This window comes from Phoenix dactylifera, chromosome 17, assembly GCF_009389715.1.
Source record: "Phoenix dactylifera cultivar Barhee BC4 chromosome 17, palm_55x_up_171113_PBpolish2nd_filt_p, whole genome shotgun sequence".
In the NCBI taxonomy this organism is placed as follows: Eukaryota; Viridiplantae; Streptophyta; class Magnoliopsida; order Arecales; family Arecaceae; genus Phoenix; species Phoenix dactylifera.
The window spans coordinates 6,300,805-6,319,011 of NC_052408.1; the positions used below are offsets into that span (position 1 = coordinate 6,300,805).

At 39.0% G+C, this 18,207-nt stretch overlaps 2 protein-coding genes across 3 annotated transcripts in view; one reads left to right on the top strand and one right to left on the bottom strand.

Annotated features, from left to right (window-relative positions):
* Positions 1-5,649: 5,649 nt before the first annotated feature.
* The window catches only part of LOC103704337 (B-box zinc finger protein 19-like), a 30,620-nt gene continuing 18,062 nt past the window's right edge, over positions 5,650-18,207 (bottom strand). For both annotated transcript variants that reach the window (XM_008787579.4, XM_039114814.1), the window contains exons 2-5: positions 6,816-6,912; positions 6,621-6,736; positions 6,258-6,500; positions 5,650-6,105 (exon numbers count right to left, since the gene is read on the bottom strand). In XM_008787579.4, coding sequence (XP_008785801.1) covers positions 6,019-6,105; positions 6,258-6,500; positions 6,621-6,736; positions 6,816-6,912 — 543 coding nt within the window. In that variant the 3' untranslated portion in view covers positions 5,650-6,018. The remainder of the gene's footprint in view (positions 6,106-6,257; positions 6,501-6,620; positions 6,737-6,815; positions 6,913-18,207) is intronic.
* Positions 12,690-16,683, top strand: LOC113462546. The gene is made up of 2 exons (XM_039114815.1): positions 12,690-15,253; positions 15,352-16,683. The coding sequence occupies exons 1-2, from the start codon at positions 15,244-15,246 to the stop codon at positions 15,975-15,977; spliced, it is 636 nt and encodes a 211-aa protein (XP_038970743.1). The 5' UTR covers positions 12,690-15,243; the 3' UTR covers positions 15,978-16,683.

The window sequence follows — 18,207 nt, forward strand, 5'->3', positions numbered from 1 at the left end:
CTGGCTAGGAAGAAGTAACTTTAACCACCTGGCTAAGCTCCTTTCCTCATTTTTCTCTTGTTTTACCCTTTATCCCTAACCTTTTACCATTCTGTAATGTTACATTTTTTGGATCATATAACCACATAAGTATTTAACCACTTAATGCATGCTTTTTCCGACCAAACTGTTAGAGTAGTGTATGCTTTGAAAACAATTTTCATATGCATATAAACACTATATGGATTAATGCATGGGTTAATCACATTTATTAAATATAATTTGCTTTTTTAAAAAATATACTTTTCTTTAAGTAATGGTCCCCCCCACCCCTAGTCATATATTTGTTAAAGATTGACTATGGAAGACTATGTATGTATCCTACCACTATATAAATGCAGCTAATAGTACCGGCTTTTTAGCTTCAACTAAGAGCCAAACCCAAAAACCTGGCCCTTTCATGTGAGTTTTGCTCCAAATTTTAAGAATTTTAAAACCTCTTGGAACCTCATACAACAAATGCCTTTAAGATGACTAGGTGCAATTAGGTAATTTGCTCTTCATGCTTCAATGATATGCCATGGATGATTAGTAGCCATTGAGCAAGATGAAACTATGACTATTCAAGATAGATCCTTCAGGTTATTAGCAAGATTAATATTCAAATCAGATTCTACTTCCTTGATTTTCAATGACCATAACTGCTATATTAGCAATATTATCCAACACAAAGGCTAGACCTGATGATCCATCTTTTCTAGTGCATTGGTAGCTTAATTTTCCATACAAAATTGGACAAAGCCCTATTTTGACTTCTCAATTATTCTATGACATTACATGCATGATTCATTCAATTTAAGTCCACATATCATCAAAGAATGCTAGGAAAAATAAATCTAGAAATTGAACAAGAATACCTTCTGTAATTTCACCATGATGACCAAAAGCATCTCCTAGTGCAGCTTCGTTAGTATCATATGAAAAACCAGCTCAGCAATACCACAACAGCAAGACTTTAAATACTAGCATTTTAAACTTCTTGCATATTTGAGGCACCTCAGATCTAAGGCATAACATATATCATGCATGACGCATATGGTTTTAGTTTTAACTAGATATAATTCTTTATCCATCAGGGAAAATGTTTCTGAATTAACAAATCAATGTGTAGCACCAGGATGACCATTGCCCCAAGAGAGGTTCTTTAGAGGATTAATTTAAAGTGGGTTAACCCTAGAATTTCTTAGCAATTTGATAATTAGATAAACTAGGTTGATCTTTTTTCCAACGAGATTTACTCCAAACTCAATGGGTTAGAAGTCTCCAAGCCAATATCACTATGAGTAGAATTAACTCCATTAACCCCCAAAACTTCACCAAGATTCTTAAAATCTATCATTAATACTACATGTGATAATTCATATAAACATCTCATGATCGAAGTCTCTACTCAATTTTATATTTTACTAGTGGCTTTATCAACAATGACAAAAGATCCTTGCTCAAATTATGAATCTAGACTTGAGTTTAAATTAACACATCCAATAATCTCTTACAATTTTGAGAAAGATCTATTAGCCTGATCCAAGTATGAAAATTCAAATTACTAGAATTTCCCACCAATATAAATTCTGTATGGCGTTAAATATAAAATTAAATCCACCAATAGAAAATACACCTATTTGTAGCAACTAAAAATTCCAATTCCAAATATAATCCACAAACATTGAAAAATATTTTACTTTATAATACTATAAAAAATCTTTCTTAGCTCACTCCAATACTATGAAAGATCCATGTACAAATTCTACTATAAAATTCATGTACAAATTTTACTATAATAATTAGCAGTAAGACTAAAAGTGCTATCACATCTATATCCATATCAAATTTGAACTTTCAAGTCATTTAAACAACATATGAATATAATACGGTATAACCCACTAATACAATATGCCATGGTTAAACTTCTTACACTAACCTTAGGTCAACCCTCTCTAATCATGATCATCAATCCTTCTGTATTCATCGAATACCAAACCTAATACATAAATTTTATCACGATGCCTAGTGAACTTATACCTTTTTTCTTGCTACTTTTGTCCTATTCCAAGTGATCATAACCTCAAGATTTGTTACATTTCTATCACAATCTCTGATGATCTTAAACCATAAGCTCTCATACATTTTTGTCACATTCTCTATTGGTCTTAAACCTATGCTCTGATTCTAATTTTGTTACAATCTCTAATGATCTTAAATCTAAGCTCTGATACCATATTGTCACAACCCAAGATCTCACCCAAAATGGTTAGCCGGAAGGTATTATTTAGGTTTCTTGATCTTATATAAATACCCAAGATCTATCCAGCAAATAATCGATGTGGGACTAAACACACATTCGCACGGGTCCTCACACTACCTTTGCTCTTGCAGTGTTTTAGACGGTATACGTAACCTGTGAGCCCCCACCCCCGAGCTTCTTTAAGATCAACTTTGATGTATGTGTTTTTGATTGTGGTGAGAGGAGTGGTGTAGGTTTCATGATTAGAGGCCTAGACTCTAGAGTGATGGCAGCTAGAGGGAGCCCAATCTTTGACATCTCGGTCTCTAGAGCGGAGTTGAGAGCGGCTTGGGCTGGTTTGTGTTATGCTCGGCGTGTGCTACGGCTCAATACTATCCTACTCAAAGGTGACTTGGCCACAGTGATACTGGAGTCCACCACCACCCTCTGCTCCGGGACATCTGGGACATAGCTAGCGGTGACATTACCTTTCGGGCAAAGCACATATATAGGGAGGCTAATGGAGCTACGGATTAGATGGCTTCTTTGTGGCTAATCATTCCGGAGGGCTTCTCTGGATTGGTGAGGGGGAGCAGCCTATGGCGCTCCCTGACTTTTTATATTTTACTTTTTTGGATTTATTCATATTAAACTTGTATGAGTCGTCCAATGTAGCAAAAAAACAAGGGATGATCAAATCTTCTTGGGGTATTTCCAATTAATTCAATTAATAGCTGAATCACATGTTCTTTATTCAGCCCCTTCCATGGTTCAAATATCATCTAAACACATTTTGATTTAAGGTCGCTTTTAATTTATTTTCTAATGGTCTTTCATCTTGTAGATCTTGTTGTATTGAACAAGATAATCAATTTCTTCATCCTCAAAATTGAAATTGTCTAGCCTTTGCCTTCTTGGCCAAGCTGTGCGTGTATGCAATCTCATTTCTATTGATCTTAGGGACCGGCTGCTGAGAAGCACATGCATTCTGTTTTAGCTCTCTCTCTACATTTGCCCTTGCTATCTTCTGAAGGTTTTTTTGAGAATCAAGAATGGCTTGAAGAAAGGGCTATAGTGCTTGCGCAATGACAGTTGCAGTTTCTTTTACTAAGGCCTCATTGAGTTGTCCTTTATCGGGACCATTCCTTTTGGCCATCATGATCCAATTCAGGAACATTATCTTTGTCATTAACCATATTCTGGCCAGACTCTTCAGCCACTTCACGGTCTTGTTTTTCATCACCACTTTTGTCTATCACCACGAGGTCATCATAAAGAGGATCCTCAGGTTCATTAATTGAAGGGTCGATAAGTAGTGCAAAGGATCCTAACTTACTTAGAGGCTTTCCTTCATATCCTATCTCACGCCATTGAGAGTGCCAAAAAATGTTTCCAGAGAAAACTAAACTATGGCTAATAGCGTTGTTAGCATGCCAAATGGAGTGGATCGATCAAGAAGTTTGGTTGAATCATGATATAAGGTTCAATATTGCCTCGGCGAGAGGACCATCACAACAATATTAGAACGAGAATTACATAAAAAAATGAAAGCAATAAGACGAGCCATCACTCACAGCCAAGAGAATTCTCCAATAGAATTGATTACAATGGAAGAGAGAATTGATTGCAATTTATCGCCGAACAACTAGCCTGTTATTTGGCAAAAGGAGAATGCATTAAAATAGTTAAGGTTTCGATGGTAGTGCAAAGGATTAGCAAATGCAAAGTAGCGTGTTTCTTAAGAAATGAGTTTGTTTCAAAGTTCGAATCAATTATTAGAAATGCTGAAGAGCAACATGTCCTCCTGGAGCTCAACTACTTTAACTTGATTTCACTGGCAGAGCTGACTGCTGCTTGTAACAAGATCATTTATGCGGTCGAAAGATTCGAGTACCTATGGATCAATGGTGGGCATGAAAAGTGTCAAGTTGAGTTCCAATTGGATGCAACTTAAGAAAGACAACAAAATCCTATACTGCTCCCTGACCTTTTATAATCAAACTTAGAAGGTAAACTCATACTCAATCCATTTATTTTTACATACCCATCAATCCATTTGCATGTCTTCATTCATCAGTTATATGCCTTAAGGGGAGAGGGAAAAAAAAAATAAAATAAACAAGAAAAGAAGCATAAAGAAAAGGGTTTGCACTTCTAAAATGATTGCTAGATAGAGCCCCCACCAATCAAAAAAAACATAACTAACCTCGAAACACCACCATCATCTTTTGGTCCACCGAACGATAGACACCAGTGACAGCAGAAGGTAGAAAACCCATCTCCCACCACCAACCACCACCTCCAGCCCAAGGGAAAACAACAACCCACCAAAAAAAGATGAAGAAAGGAGGAGAGAGCAAAGAGAAAGAAGAAAAGAAGAAAGGAAAGAAACAAGGGGAAAGAAGAGAGGGGGAAGCAATCAGCCAAGCCTAGTACTAGTGGAATGGAAAACAAATCCATTGTATCACTTTCATCATCATTTGAACCAAACCTTGGCAATCTTATGAGCCCCTGAACTATTAATAATGTTTTAATGACATAGCACTAGGTTTTGAGGATCTATGAAGCCCTTCGCTGAACCGTAGGACTCTGGATCCCAGCTAAAAACCAGACCCCTTTCTAATTAGGTTCATGTTCACTTATCTAAATCCGATCCAATTATCTAAATGCCACACTCAAAACCCACGTGTCTTTTATGGCTTTGGATCGATTGGTTGGTTCATGTTAGAAATTGCCAATCCTAATCGAGTAGTAAATTGGCTAGCAAATTATAGGTAGCCAACAATTCAAGACTTTCAACAAAGAATATAGGTAAGTTGAACATTCAGAATACAGAGAAAAGATTTAAACAATTTATGTAATTACATGATGTAGCAGTCTAACCATGGGCAGGCTTATCAACAGGATCAGAATTTCAAGCAAAGTTTTAATTTTTCTCGGGAGCTTACTGGTCCTTCTTAATCTTCCAAACTTACGTAAGTTGATCAACAGGAGTGCCCAAAGTTAAAACCACTCGGGTGATTTAAAACAACAACCGAACTTCACAGTTGCAGATATCGGACATAGGATTATGTCCTAGTTATCCATCCTGAGCTCAGTCCGAACTCATCAGCCAAGACAGGAGAAAGATGCAGGACCCTACAGCACCGAACTCAATGCAACTCTAGAGTGCGAAGAAGCATTTCCATCCCTTAAATGCTGTGTAAGAGCATATTAAATGAAACTAATTTAGAGCATATATTTGATTTGCATGTAAAGCAAAAACAGTTTTGCTGGTGTAATCCATGTGTACCATGTTGGTGCAGGCAAGGCAACACAAGCATAGCACTAGCATCTCTAAATGCCATATAAATATTTGCTGAAATTTTCAAAACTACATTTCAAACTTCTGAAGACAATGAGAAGGCTCCAGCAGAAATTATAGAAGAAAAGATGACAATATACTGATACAATTTACAGCTGCAATCTATTTGTACTTTTTAAAACTTATTATGATTTGGACTGTATCACACTCATCATGGAAGTAAGATGTGGCTATACAGCTCAGCAAACTAGAAATTTCTCACAATTGCACAACTGGACCCATGAACAATTAATTATCCAAGCAATGCTTTACATTCCACTCCTTGCAACATAAATTATGGGTGCCTTCCATGCAGCCTAAACATGGCTAATCAGGGCTGTCCATTTCCAAAGTAATGATCAGCAAAAAACAGAGCAAATACACGGAGATGAGCATTGGATACACCATGCTGCTACTCTGCATCTCTATGGAAAGGCCCCAAAGGAGCCACACCCGCAGCATCGTGGTTGCTATTACTCAAATGATCCACTTCTTGAGTCTTCATTTATAATGAGGACGATGAAACAATGAATCAGTAGAGCAACATTGGGCTCTGGTTTTAGAAAATAATCATGGCCATAATTTGATGGTAGACTACTGCATCCAAGCTCTTACCGGTAAAGTAACTTCAAGAAAACAAAATGTGCATACCTGGGTATTTGATGCCTGCCCATGAGTTCGTATAGGTCTTGTGTTTAGATCAATCATTTTCGAATTAATTTTTCCATGATCATCACTATTAGCATTTATTGCAGGATCAGTAGAAAGCTTGTGATTTGGCAGTTTTTCTCTCGACGTCATTTTAGGACCGTGATTATAATCCCTCTGTTTTTCAAGTTGGTCCTTGGGTTGCATGGATAGATCTTCGATGTGGGTCGTCTTATCGCCTGGAAACTACAAACAAACAACTGATAGTTACCTCAGGGGTTCATACAGTATAAAAAACTACCAACTATTGCAAGTTTGATGCATTATTGTGAAGTCTGAATGAGTACTTCAATATGGTGAACCAACCTCAACCCTTTGCCTTAATAGGAGATATCTTTCATGGGTTCTTTTTCCTCCAACATGCACTATCATATCGCATTGCAAGCATAGAGAAGTTCCATCGATCTCGCAGTAAAAGAAAGCTACATCCAGATCCCAAAGAAAATCTTTAATTTTTAAGTACAAGTAAACAGAAAGTAGACAAAATGAGGAGATGCATACCAGGTGTATTTTCACATATGTCACAGCGGGGAACTTCACTAGGGTCAGCCAGTCCTACTCGTACATGTCGGCTAGCAAGCTTGTTGCACATGTGGACCTGCACCAAATTTGAAGATTATGAAAAATAAGGATTAAGAGGTACATCATGATCCGAGCACTTAATCAACTCAGCTTTTCTAGATTTGAATAGACTTTCATTTTTAATCTCCTCTTCTAATTTTAGGAATACTCTCCTTCCTGAAGGATTGAGGATTCAACCCATCTGCAAAACCTTTGAAGGTTGTTTTAGATTGAGGGCATACAGAATACCTAGGAACTAAAAATTATGTGTTGTGGGGGTCGTATTCTATACATCAAGTGGACACAGACAGACAGTACCAATAGCCCTATCATGTCAAAATAGATGGAAATACAGATGATTTTGGATCCATACCACTGATTGCAACCCCCACACCATAAAAAATGTATGAACCAAAAGTCAATTAACTTTGGTGTCCTTAAACCATAAATCATATTGAAAGAGTATAGGAGCCAAAGAATATTTTTGGGCCAATTGATGCAAAGATAAATGACTCTCGAGAAGCATGATTTTCAATTTTAGGTCCTTTGTATAACATATCATGACCAATTCTATGCATCGATAATCTAAAACAACCATCTTCGGTATCGGACAGATAGGATTGCAACCTCAATCCTATTAATAGGAATCTGTCAGCATAGAAATGCATACAGACAAGGATATTTATCGATATAAAAGAGACATATCAAAGGATATTTATCAAAATAGAGAACATAAGTAAGATGACACACAAAGAGTACATAATGTCCCTCTGTACAATGTATATGTAAGAAAATGTGTATGCATGCATGGTTACAAAAATAAAAAAAACTATTGGAATTTATGCACATAAGATATCATTATTCACCTTTCTAAAATGAAACAAAACATAGAATACATCTAGCAACATTGATATAGTTAGCATAGATATGTATAGCAACATGGAATAGTAAAATTATAACTCAAATAATTTAATTTCTAAGTAAAAAAAATCATAATTATGCGAAGACAGCAATCATGACTGCACCTAGATATCCAAATCAACCTATCCTAGGCTCAAGTTACCCCACCTGATCCCTTTTAGGTATGGCTCCATAAACTTGATGCACTAGCTGGTCAAAGGGTTCTGACCTGATATGTCAGAATTTCATATGTATGAATAAGTTATACTATTTATCAATATCATTTAATTACTTGAACTCTAAGCCTTTAACCTTAAAAATAATAAAAAATAATCCAGCAACAAATCAGTCCAATCCCATCTTTCCTCACCTCATGTCCAATCCCCTGCCTCTATTCTCTCCTCCCCATGTTCTCTACTCTCCGGCCATCCATTCCTCTTCATCTCTCCTCCTCACTCTCCAAGTCTCTTTATCTCGAATATTGTCATGACAGCCTTGTGAAGCCGCTTGTCTTCATTCATGCCTCATAACTGGTCCTTACCTAGCTTGATCAGTGGAGGACCCATGACCTCGCGTTATAGTAGCCCGCATGTAACAACGTAGTACCTCAACCAATGAGAAAAGCTAGCTAGAAATTATTAATTGGAGTCATATGATACACAAATTTAGAGGAAATGTAACATCCCTCCTATGCATGGATATATGTAAGATTGAAATGAACCTTCTATCAATGTGCCAAGTGCTGAATAGTACTGAAATAGGTGATGTGCCTTAGAGACTGATCTATAAAACTTTTTCTACTGGACTTCTACGTTTTAGTAATATTTAGGTTAACATAATTGATGAAACTTTAGAATTTAACAAATTCTTTAACATTTCAGAAGTTCAAATTTTGACTTGGAACCAAAAATAGAGATTTTGAACTGAAGTTGGGAAATCACCATTTTATCCTTGAGGAATTTAATTTTTTTAAGCAACTTCTTTGAATTCAAATAGCGCATACTACTTTATTTACATGTAATGTCTTAAAGAACTCAGCTTGCCTACCTGTCTGTCTTTAGTAGCCTTCCTACAGAGCCACTTAACCAACTGACCTGTCAACTGACCAAGCAGTTCAACCTACTTAGGGGAACCAATCTAGTGGGTCCTACCTCCTAGACTGTAATATCAAGCCTAAGAAACCAATGGAGCTGGTCAGGGAGGAAAAATTAAGGGTTGCTGGGGCCTTTAGAATAGAAAACGAAGATGATGGTGCTGGTGAAGGAAAATTAGATAAGGAGAAATAGGATTTGTTTTGGATCATGAAGTAACTTTCTGCATGCCCTCGAATTTATGTTTTGATTCGATCATTTTTCTGAATATTATAATCAGTTTTAAGGTTTCACTTGGCTTCAAAATTCTAAAAACTACGTGGTATTTTCCCGTATCTATGATTTTCCTATGTAACTTTCTGTTATCGGAATCCAAGCTCTGCTAGTGCCTTAGAAGGTATTGTATTGTGTATTAGTTTTTTTTTTTTTTTTTTTAGTTGCTAAGTGGTTTTATCTATAAATCATAAGTTAATGAATTCTATGAACACATAACACATACAACACCAACAAGTTAACAAATCATGGAAAATATAAAATAGCTAATCTTCATACTTTAGATATGTATGTTGGAAAATTATTCACAAAATTAGCATGTGGTTTGCAAAAGAACTGTAGAAGATAAAATCAATGTACATCAATTAAACTGTATGAAATATCATTAGCATCAGCCTTATCTTTTAAAAGACTTGATTCTTTGTTAAATTTAATTATAGATCAATGAGTTGCCTTTGATTTTTAATGATGTATGTTGGAAAATTATTTGTGCAATTTGTTCCTAGCATTCCACACCAAAATGTTAAATAATATCACATGGATTCCACTACAACTTAGAAGTGACGTACTAGGCTCATTAACTATCAACAGGATACTAAATGAACCAAGATTGTCTCAACTTGATCATGCCCTAACATAAGCTTATGGCCTCAGGCACAGATATTATCAAGCCAAAAGTATTGTCGTAGAGTTCGCAACGACATTAGCCATCCTAGCCCCAAATGATCAACAATGCATGCATAAAATTCTTGGAAATTCATATAATAAGTAGTGAACGAGACAACAGAAACTGAGATCCAGACAGTTAGCTATGTCCTAGTTTTGCAGCATGACATAACCAGGCTCCCATCAACTTTTACTTTCCTTCATGTAACTCCTTCATTTCTTCCAAAGCACACAATCCATCCAACAGAACTCCAACCCTTCCATCTCACTAGTTTTAACCTCCTACTTTTGATCGCATGTCGCATGACATATGCCAACAAGTTGCCACCAAGTGACATGTTGAAGCACCTCCCGCCAGCTGCCCTTCTTCCTTGTTTCGTGTGTCCATCAAATTGACCATTCTACACTCCCACAACTTAAGCAAGGAGAAAGGAGCACAACTGGAGGGAAAATAGTAAGTGGAGGGGCAAAGGAGCAGCAACTAAAGGACTCATGGGAGGTGGTGCAAGAACTATAGCAAAGAAGGTGGAGGTAAGCTGTTGAGTAGGTGAAGAACAGCAGTAAGGGAAGAGGCTGAAAAGGAAGAGCGGAAGGTGGAGAAATGTATTTTTTGAAGTATGCATGGAGGAACTAAGAAGCTTCCCCCGTAGATTTAGTGTTGAGACGAAGGTGGAGAAATGTAGCAGAGCAAGGGGCTAACAATGTGAACATTGGTATGCTTGCCTCACTAGAATGAACAAAGCTAGCTAACAAGCAGCAAATATGGTTTCATATAATCAATGAAATGAATTATTTTTCATAAATTTTCTTCACTTTCAGATATGTTGTCCCCTTGGTCAATCTATTACTTATGACATATAGAAAGCAATTTTCTCTATTAAAAATGCCTTTTATTCATATAGTTCCTAAGCACACATTTGAACTTAGCTGTTGGAACCGGGAACAAGTACATGTGTAGTTCCGGTGAAGCAGGTATATTAAGAACACATGAACCAAGGAAGCACTCTAAAAGCACATGCAAGTTCAAGTTTCTGCAGAGTTTCGAAAGCCTGTAAGAAACACTGGGTAGAAGTTTCCTACCGTTAAGCTTTTGAATGAGAAAGCTTTTGCATCTTACTAGAATAAAGCACATCTAGTGCACATTGAAGAGAAACACAACATGCATAGATAGGAGAGAAATAAACTGCATGGATGCCTTAGGAGATGGACATGCTCATCTTGATTTAAGGTGATTAGCATTAGAATGTAATATGAAAGTTAATTATGCTTGAGAAAAAAACAGGGAAGAGAGTCCAGCTGCAAATGAAATTGGATTAGGCGAGAAAGAAAAGATCAAAAATTATTGATGGTTTTAAAATCCAAAGAATTTGTTTTTGGCTGCTCCATGTAGTGAACCTCGAATAACATGGAAAGAGGTGAAGGGATATTTGGGATTCCTTGATGAGGGGGAGTAATATGAAAACATGAGATATAGAGAAGTGAATCATCATCAAGATCAATGGTTTTCCCACTTCTATTCGGAGTGCCCCGTGGTCTCTAATACAAAACATATGATCCCTTTATGCATATTTTCCCATCATCCTTTATTTTACCTTTTAAGAAAACATCAGCTACGACTGAGAGTATAGCAACAACAAGGAGACAAACCTCTCCCATTAATATAAAAGTTAAGGGAGAAGAAATGGTGTAGGGATGGCAAACTAGAATGGGGTTGTGCATTTTACACATGCAGCACAAGGAGAGGATAGGGAATCTTGGTTGTTATAGTTACATGTGGAGGTGCTCCTACATATTTTCAGAGAGTAAATATGAAGATGTCATGTGTTGTAATCTTTGGGGGATGTGCATGTTACTCCATAAGGTGAGTGTATGAGAGTGAGAGACTAGGATGCTTCTAGACAATCGTGTAGTATCCAATTGCTAGTATGCCAAGTGCCCTAAGGTGTACATGCGAAGATGAGGTTTCCAAAAAGGGCAGTGAAAATAAGGGAAGAGAAGATGAGAATAGCAAGTGACAGAACATGCGTAAAATTTATGTGCTATAAATTAAATGGTGTGTGTATCGATTAGAGGAATGTATAGTGAGTGCAAGGGTGCAATTAGGATGGATACCAATATGTAACAATGACTAAAATAACCAGTGGAAAATATAACAAGACAAAGTGCAATTTTCTGCAAGTGTAGACTTACTGGAGTATGGGTGTGTGCATATAGGTACCTGAGGCAGTTGGTTAGAGAGCAGCTAGCATGGTTCTAGAGAAGGGGCAAAAAGAAAAGGAAAATTGGAGAATTAAAATTTATGAGGAATTGGGTTATAGGATGTTGGAAAGGTAGGATTGATGGGTAGGATAACAAGACGAGGGTAATAGCCACACAATTGAAGGAGGAAGCTATCTCCTACGATAGCTAGGGCATGTCTAAAAAGATGTCTAGATAATCTCCTAGCAGTTTAATAATTTGCTTGAAGGTCCAGGCCAACTAGCTAAGAAGAAATATTTAATCTTGGCTGTTGGCTATCCATTCAATGGCCAAAACTTTTTTTAATATTTTTGTGAATTTGACTAAAATTCTCCTCTTTACAACTCTTCTTGGACATCCATCACAAGCAAGGTGTACCGGTCGGTTCAGCCGGTACCGAACCGGTACCGACTAGCACCGGTCCGGTACAATTTCGGTCGGAACCGGTCGGTTTGAGCATCGAACCGGCTCGGTTCGCACCGGTACATGCCCAAACCGGTGCGAACCGGCTCGGTTCGCACCGGTTCGTTGCTAAATATTAGTGCCAGCGCTGGAAAGTGCCTCTGGCCAGCCAGAGGCACTTTGGAAGTGCCACACTGGGGCACTTCGAAAGTGTTGGTGCGGCACTTCGATCTGTGGCAAAATGTGTCATTTTTCAAAGTGCCACAGTGCCTCAATGGTTGGCTATAAAAGCCGACCGAATGCTAAAGCCAAATCCGTCAGCTTAGGTGAAGGAAAGACAGAGAGAAAGGAGGAAAAGAAGAGAAAGGCAAAGACAAAAGCGTAAAGAAAAATTAGAAGGGTCGGCGAGCGTCGTTTTTCTTGAAGAAAAATCCAGCAAAAACTAAATAAGGTAAAATTTCTTTCCCCTACATTGTTTTTTTAATATTTTATTTAAATTGCTTAAAAAAATTAAGTCAAAAATTGCCAAAAAATAGAAAATGATTCAATGATTCCATTTCGTCTTGAAGTTTTTATATGTTGTCGATATATGGACGATGTTAATGGTGACATTAACTTTTGTTTTTACAGAATTTATATAATTTATAATTTAATTAAAAAATTAAAAAATTAATTTTTAATTACAAAAAAATAGAAATTGAAAAAAATTAATATGGTCGTAGGAATGGAGCCATCAAGGAGAGGGCAACCCCAAGAGCGTAATATTGGCTGGGAGCATGGGAAGATGCTCGGTGAACGGCACCAGTTTCAGTGCAATTATTGCTACAAGTGCTTCAAAGAAGAAGGGATAACCAGATTAAAGCAGCACTTAGCCGGTAATTCTCGTGAGATATCTGCATGCTCGGAGTGCCCACCGAGCACCCGTCAGCTGATGAGAAAAAATCTCGCTGAGATCAAAGTAGCCAAGGAGAGGGCTGCCAAGCAGAAAGCGGAGGTGGAACGCCAAGCTGCAGAAGCACCTTCCTATCACTTGATGGAGTCACAGGAGGTCGAGGGTCCAGATGAGGAGGCACAGATCCAGGCTGCCATGCGGGCGAGTCTGGATAATCGGTGGCAGCAAGAGGAGGTGGCGAGGCATCGAGATCGATTTGGGCCCTCGTTTTTCGAGTCGGGCGCCGGTTCTGGTGGAAACAGACAAGATCCAGAGTTTCAAAGGACAACCTCAGTCAGGGAGGGCGAGGGCAGATGACGTAGCCGGATTGCATCTATCCTGGGTGGTTTTGGTGGCCGAAAGAAGTCTTCCAAAGGGATTCCACCAGGTGCGTCAATCCATGATGTAGATCCGCATGCCTTCCCCAGAAGAGATTCGAAGCAGCAAAGGGTAGACACAATGTGGAAGGAGAAAAAGAAGGATATGTGGCGAGCTATTGGATCCTAATTCCACTTCAGCCACATTCCAGTGAATGCTGCAGACAATACATACTACAAGTCTGCCATTTCTGCCATACAGTCTGCCGGTCCCGGTGTCGATCCTCCAGACCCGAAGGACATCTACGGTGAGCTTCTTGACAACAATAAGGAGGAGCTAGAGAATTGAATTGGCTCATATAAGAGCAAGTGGCCCACATATAGGCTCACTCTGATGTGTGATGGTTGGACCGGTCCGACAAAGCGGGCCATCATCAACTTTCTGACATACTGTGATACGAAGACCTTCCACAAGTCAGTTGATGCTTTGGATAAGATGCACAACGCCTCATACATCCTCAGACTTATGGAGGAGGTGATTGATCAGATTGGAGAGGAGAATATCGTACAGGTCGTCACTGATAACGGGCCGCAATATAAGTTGGCTGGGCAGGTCTTGATGGAGCGGCGACCACAAATTTTCTGAACCCTATGTGCTGCACATTGCATCGACCTCATCCTGATGGACATTAGAAAGATTCGTAGGGTGCAACATACGGTGGAGATAGCCCAACGCATCACCAGGTATATTTATAGCCATACTTGGGTTCTTTCATTAATGAGAAAGTATGCAGGGGGAGAAATTCTTAGACCAGGAGTCACACGGTTTGCTACGAATTACATTGCACTTGATAGCCTTATCGAGAAGAAAGGAACCCTACGTCAGATGTTTGTCAGTTCCGAGTGGCAGGAAAGTAGACATGCCCAGGCCGGCACTGAAGGAAGTAGAATGGAAGACTTGGTAAACAGGCAGTCATTCTGGCAGCGGGCCAATGCGATAGTCAAGGCTATCAAACCATTATATGAAATGTTGCAGGCCGTGGATAGCGAGAGATACCTCGAGATGGACTTTTTGTATCACATGATGGAGAAGGCAAAGGCTCAAATCATGGAGGCAGATGTAGCCCATGCCTAGGAGTACATCGACATCATTGAGCAGCGGTGGAAAGCCCAAATGGATAGAAAATTGCATCTAGCAGGTAAGCGATAATATTGATAATTATACTGATTGATATATTTGTATAATTATACTAAGATGGTGTCATCTATGTGCAGCATACTAACTGAATCCCTGATTTCAGTACAAGAGTGGAATTGGTATGGATGATGAACTTCTTCATGCTCTGCGTAATGTTATTTATAAGATGGAGCCTGATCCAGAAGTCGCCACGTCATGTATAAAAGAGGTAACTATGATTTAGTAATATATGTAAACATATCGGATCTTATATTATTGACATACTACAACAAGCTTCTTTCCACAGACAAAATTATTTAAAGAGGGCAGCCACAGCTTTGGACAGCGACCAGCTGTCGTGAGCAAGACAACTATGAATCCAGGTACAATACAAATCTGCAAGACACCTCTGCATTTGAATTATCTTTAACTATGAGGCCATCATATATGTAAAATGTAATTATCTTCAATATTTTTGCAGCTGAATGGTGGATTCATTTTGGCGGATCCGCAAAAAATCTTAAACGGATAGCTATTCGGATCCTCTCCCAAACGGTCTCCTCGAGTGGCTGTGAGCGCAACTGGTCCACCTTCGGCCTCATCTACAGCAAACAGATGAACCGTTTGACACAAAAACGCCTCAACGACATAGTTTATGTGCACTACAATCTACGGTTGAGGCTAAAATGCATTCAGAAAGAAGTGGAGCTCAAGTATGCAGATCCCATCTATAGGACTTTTACAGATGATGATGATAATCCTATGCTCAACTGGCTTGCGGCCCAGCAGCAGGAGCTCGAGCTTGATGAGCCAGGATCGCCTTCACGACCAGCCAGCATCATAGCCACCGAGGCTATGGTCGATCCACAGCAATGGGCTGAGCGCAACATTCCACGCACTCCTACAGCTGAAATGACGTGGCTAGAGGGGAGCCAGTCACCGCATGACTGGTACGATGCTCCCGTTCAGAGAGATGATCCTCTCATGCGAGGACGAGGACGCTCTAGTACCCAGTCGACTCGATCAGGAGGGCGTCAATCCCAGCAAAAAAGAAAAAGAAAGGGCCCCAATGGAGAGTGTCGAGGAGACTTGGACCAGCAGCGATGAAGGTTCTGGTTGTAATGAATCTACTAGCCATGGAGGAAGTGGAGGACAGTATGGTACTACTTATGAGACACAGCCGGAGGAAGATTTTCGATACACCGGTGAGTCTCAGTTTACGCATGCTACACAAGATACGGACCACGGTAGGCCGTCTGATATAAGCCGGTCGGATACCATTGCATATCGAAGAAGAGCTCCTCGAGGTCGTTCAAGAGGCCAGGATGCAGCTGCAGATAAACTCCCATGTGGAGTCGGATCCATTGATGTATCAAGTTCCGAGTCTTCCTATTATTTGCGACCTCAGCCAGCCTATGAATATGGTGCATCGGAGTCATCTTCCGGTGGCTACTACCCTGCGCAGCTCGGAGGATCTTACGGGTCGGATTTTGGTGCCAACATATTCGGATGGGCCCCTTATCAAGACACCTCTTAGAGCTAGAGCTTCAGCGAGAGATCCGAGAGTTCTTATGATCCGACGCGCATTCCTCGAGGATTGAGCATACAAGACTACAATGCCGCTTGGTTAGAGGGATGGGTTGATCTGCTTCCATATTATGCTGATGATCCAGATATTGACGAGAAGCATCGCCACTCGACCCGATTTTAGATATCCGAGAGTGCTTTAAATGTATGTAATTGACTGTATCTTAATTTAAAAATATTTTATGTTCTTCATCTCATTATTTGAATCATTTGGAAGTAATAAGTTGCATCATCTACTTTTAACCTTAAACCTAAACATAAAAACATCAAAAAAAAATCCAAAAGTAAAAGAACTCAAAAAAAAAAACGACGATGGGGTCGAAACCAGGCCGAATGTGCCCTATCGGTACGGTATCGGTTCGGCACGGTTCGGCACCCGTACCGTACCGTACCGTTACCGGAGCCGACCGGTACGTCGGTACGATCGGTACCGCGAACCTTGATCACAAGTCTAAGGTTTTGAAGCAATTCTAGACCTCTATACTTTTTGCTACCCACCAGGATCTTTAGCTCAACTAAGGATTGCATATAATTTATGATGCCAAGCTCTCCCCCTCCCCCCCTCTCCCTATCCTTCTTCATCTCTCTCTCTCTCTCACACACACACACACACACACAAATAAAGACACTCATTTGACTTCAACCATACATCAAATAATGGGAAACCCATTTTAAAACTGTATTAATCTTGATGCAAGTTTGTTTCCATATCATGTAACAAAAATTCCATTAATTTTTCAACAAAGAGAAGTTAATCTCTTATTTTTCCACAAATTTTTTTATCCATTTGGATTGATTACTATCCAGAGACTATGGCTTTTGTAGGGATAGATCTGCATCCTTGTTGCAACTTGATATATGATTTCTCGCTATTTTGGATCAGGGAGCAAAGTAAAAAACTTGACCTAAACTAAACACAACCCAACCTACCATGATTTAGTACAGATGTACTTGAACCCACTAGCATATTTACTCCTTGCCTTGATTGCATAGTTTAAGCCACAAATGCATAAGTTGACTCAATGCTTCAAAATAATGGTAAGGCCAATTGAACCTAACACACAGCCCGCTACAAGCCTAACCTTGGTATTCTATTGTAATGATCTTGTACTCTGAAACATCTCTTTAAGACTCAAGTGCTATTGAAGAGGATTTGGACAAACTCAAATGTTGCAGGGATCAAAAATAGTTTAACGTAATAAGCTTAGTCTAAAGACCACATTAATCTGATTCTCTGATGATCTTTGATAAGTTGTAGTGATAAAGCATTATTTATGATGGTAATCTTTACAGGAATTGTACTTTTCTTTTCAAATAACTAGGGCCTTACATGGATCAAAGTGCTGGTTGGAATGCATGATACAGCATGTTATGTTCTTTCGAGTAAAAACATAGCATATTATACACCAAGCTAGTACCTTACTAATATGTGGCACTGCCATGATACTGGATGTGTGCTAGTGCTTGGCACATAGCCATCACATGCATACCAAGTATTGGCATGGAATAACTAACACATACCATGCCAACAACATCATGAACTGGTCAACATTAAGGGTTCTTCGTAATGACAAATGTTTGCAATAAATATATCAAAAAGACCTACCGGAAAAAGAAACCCTTAAAGTTTACAGTTGTATGAAAAGCAACATATACAGTCTTGTGGGCAGCTATAGGATCATAATGGACAATCAAGGTAAAAAGTCAAAAAAAAATGGGATTAGCTCGTGTAACCTCCAGATGAGGGGGT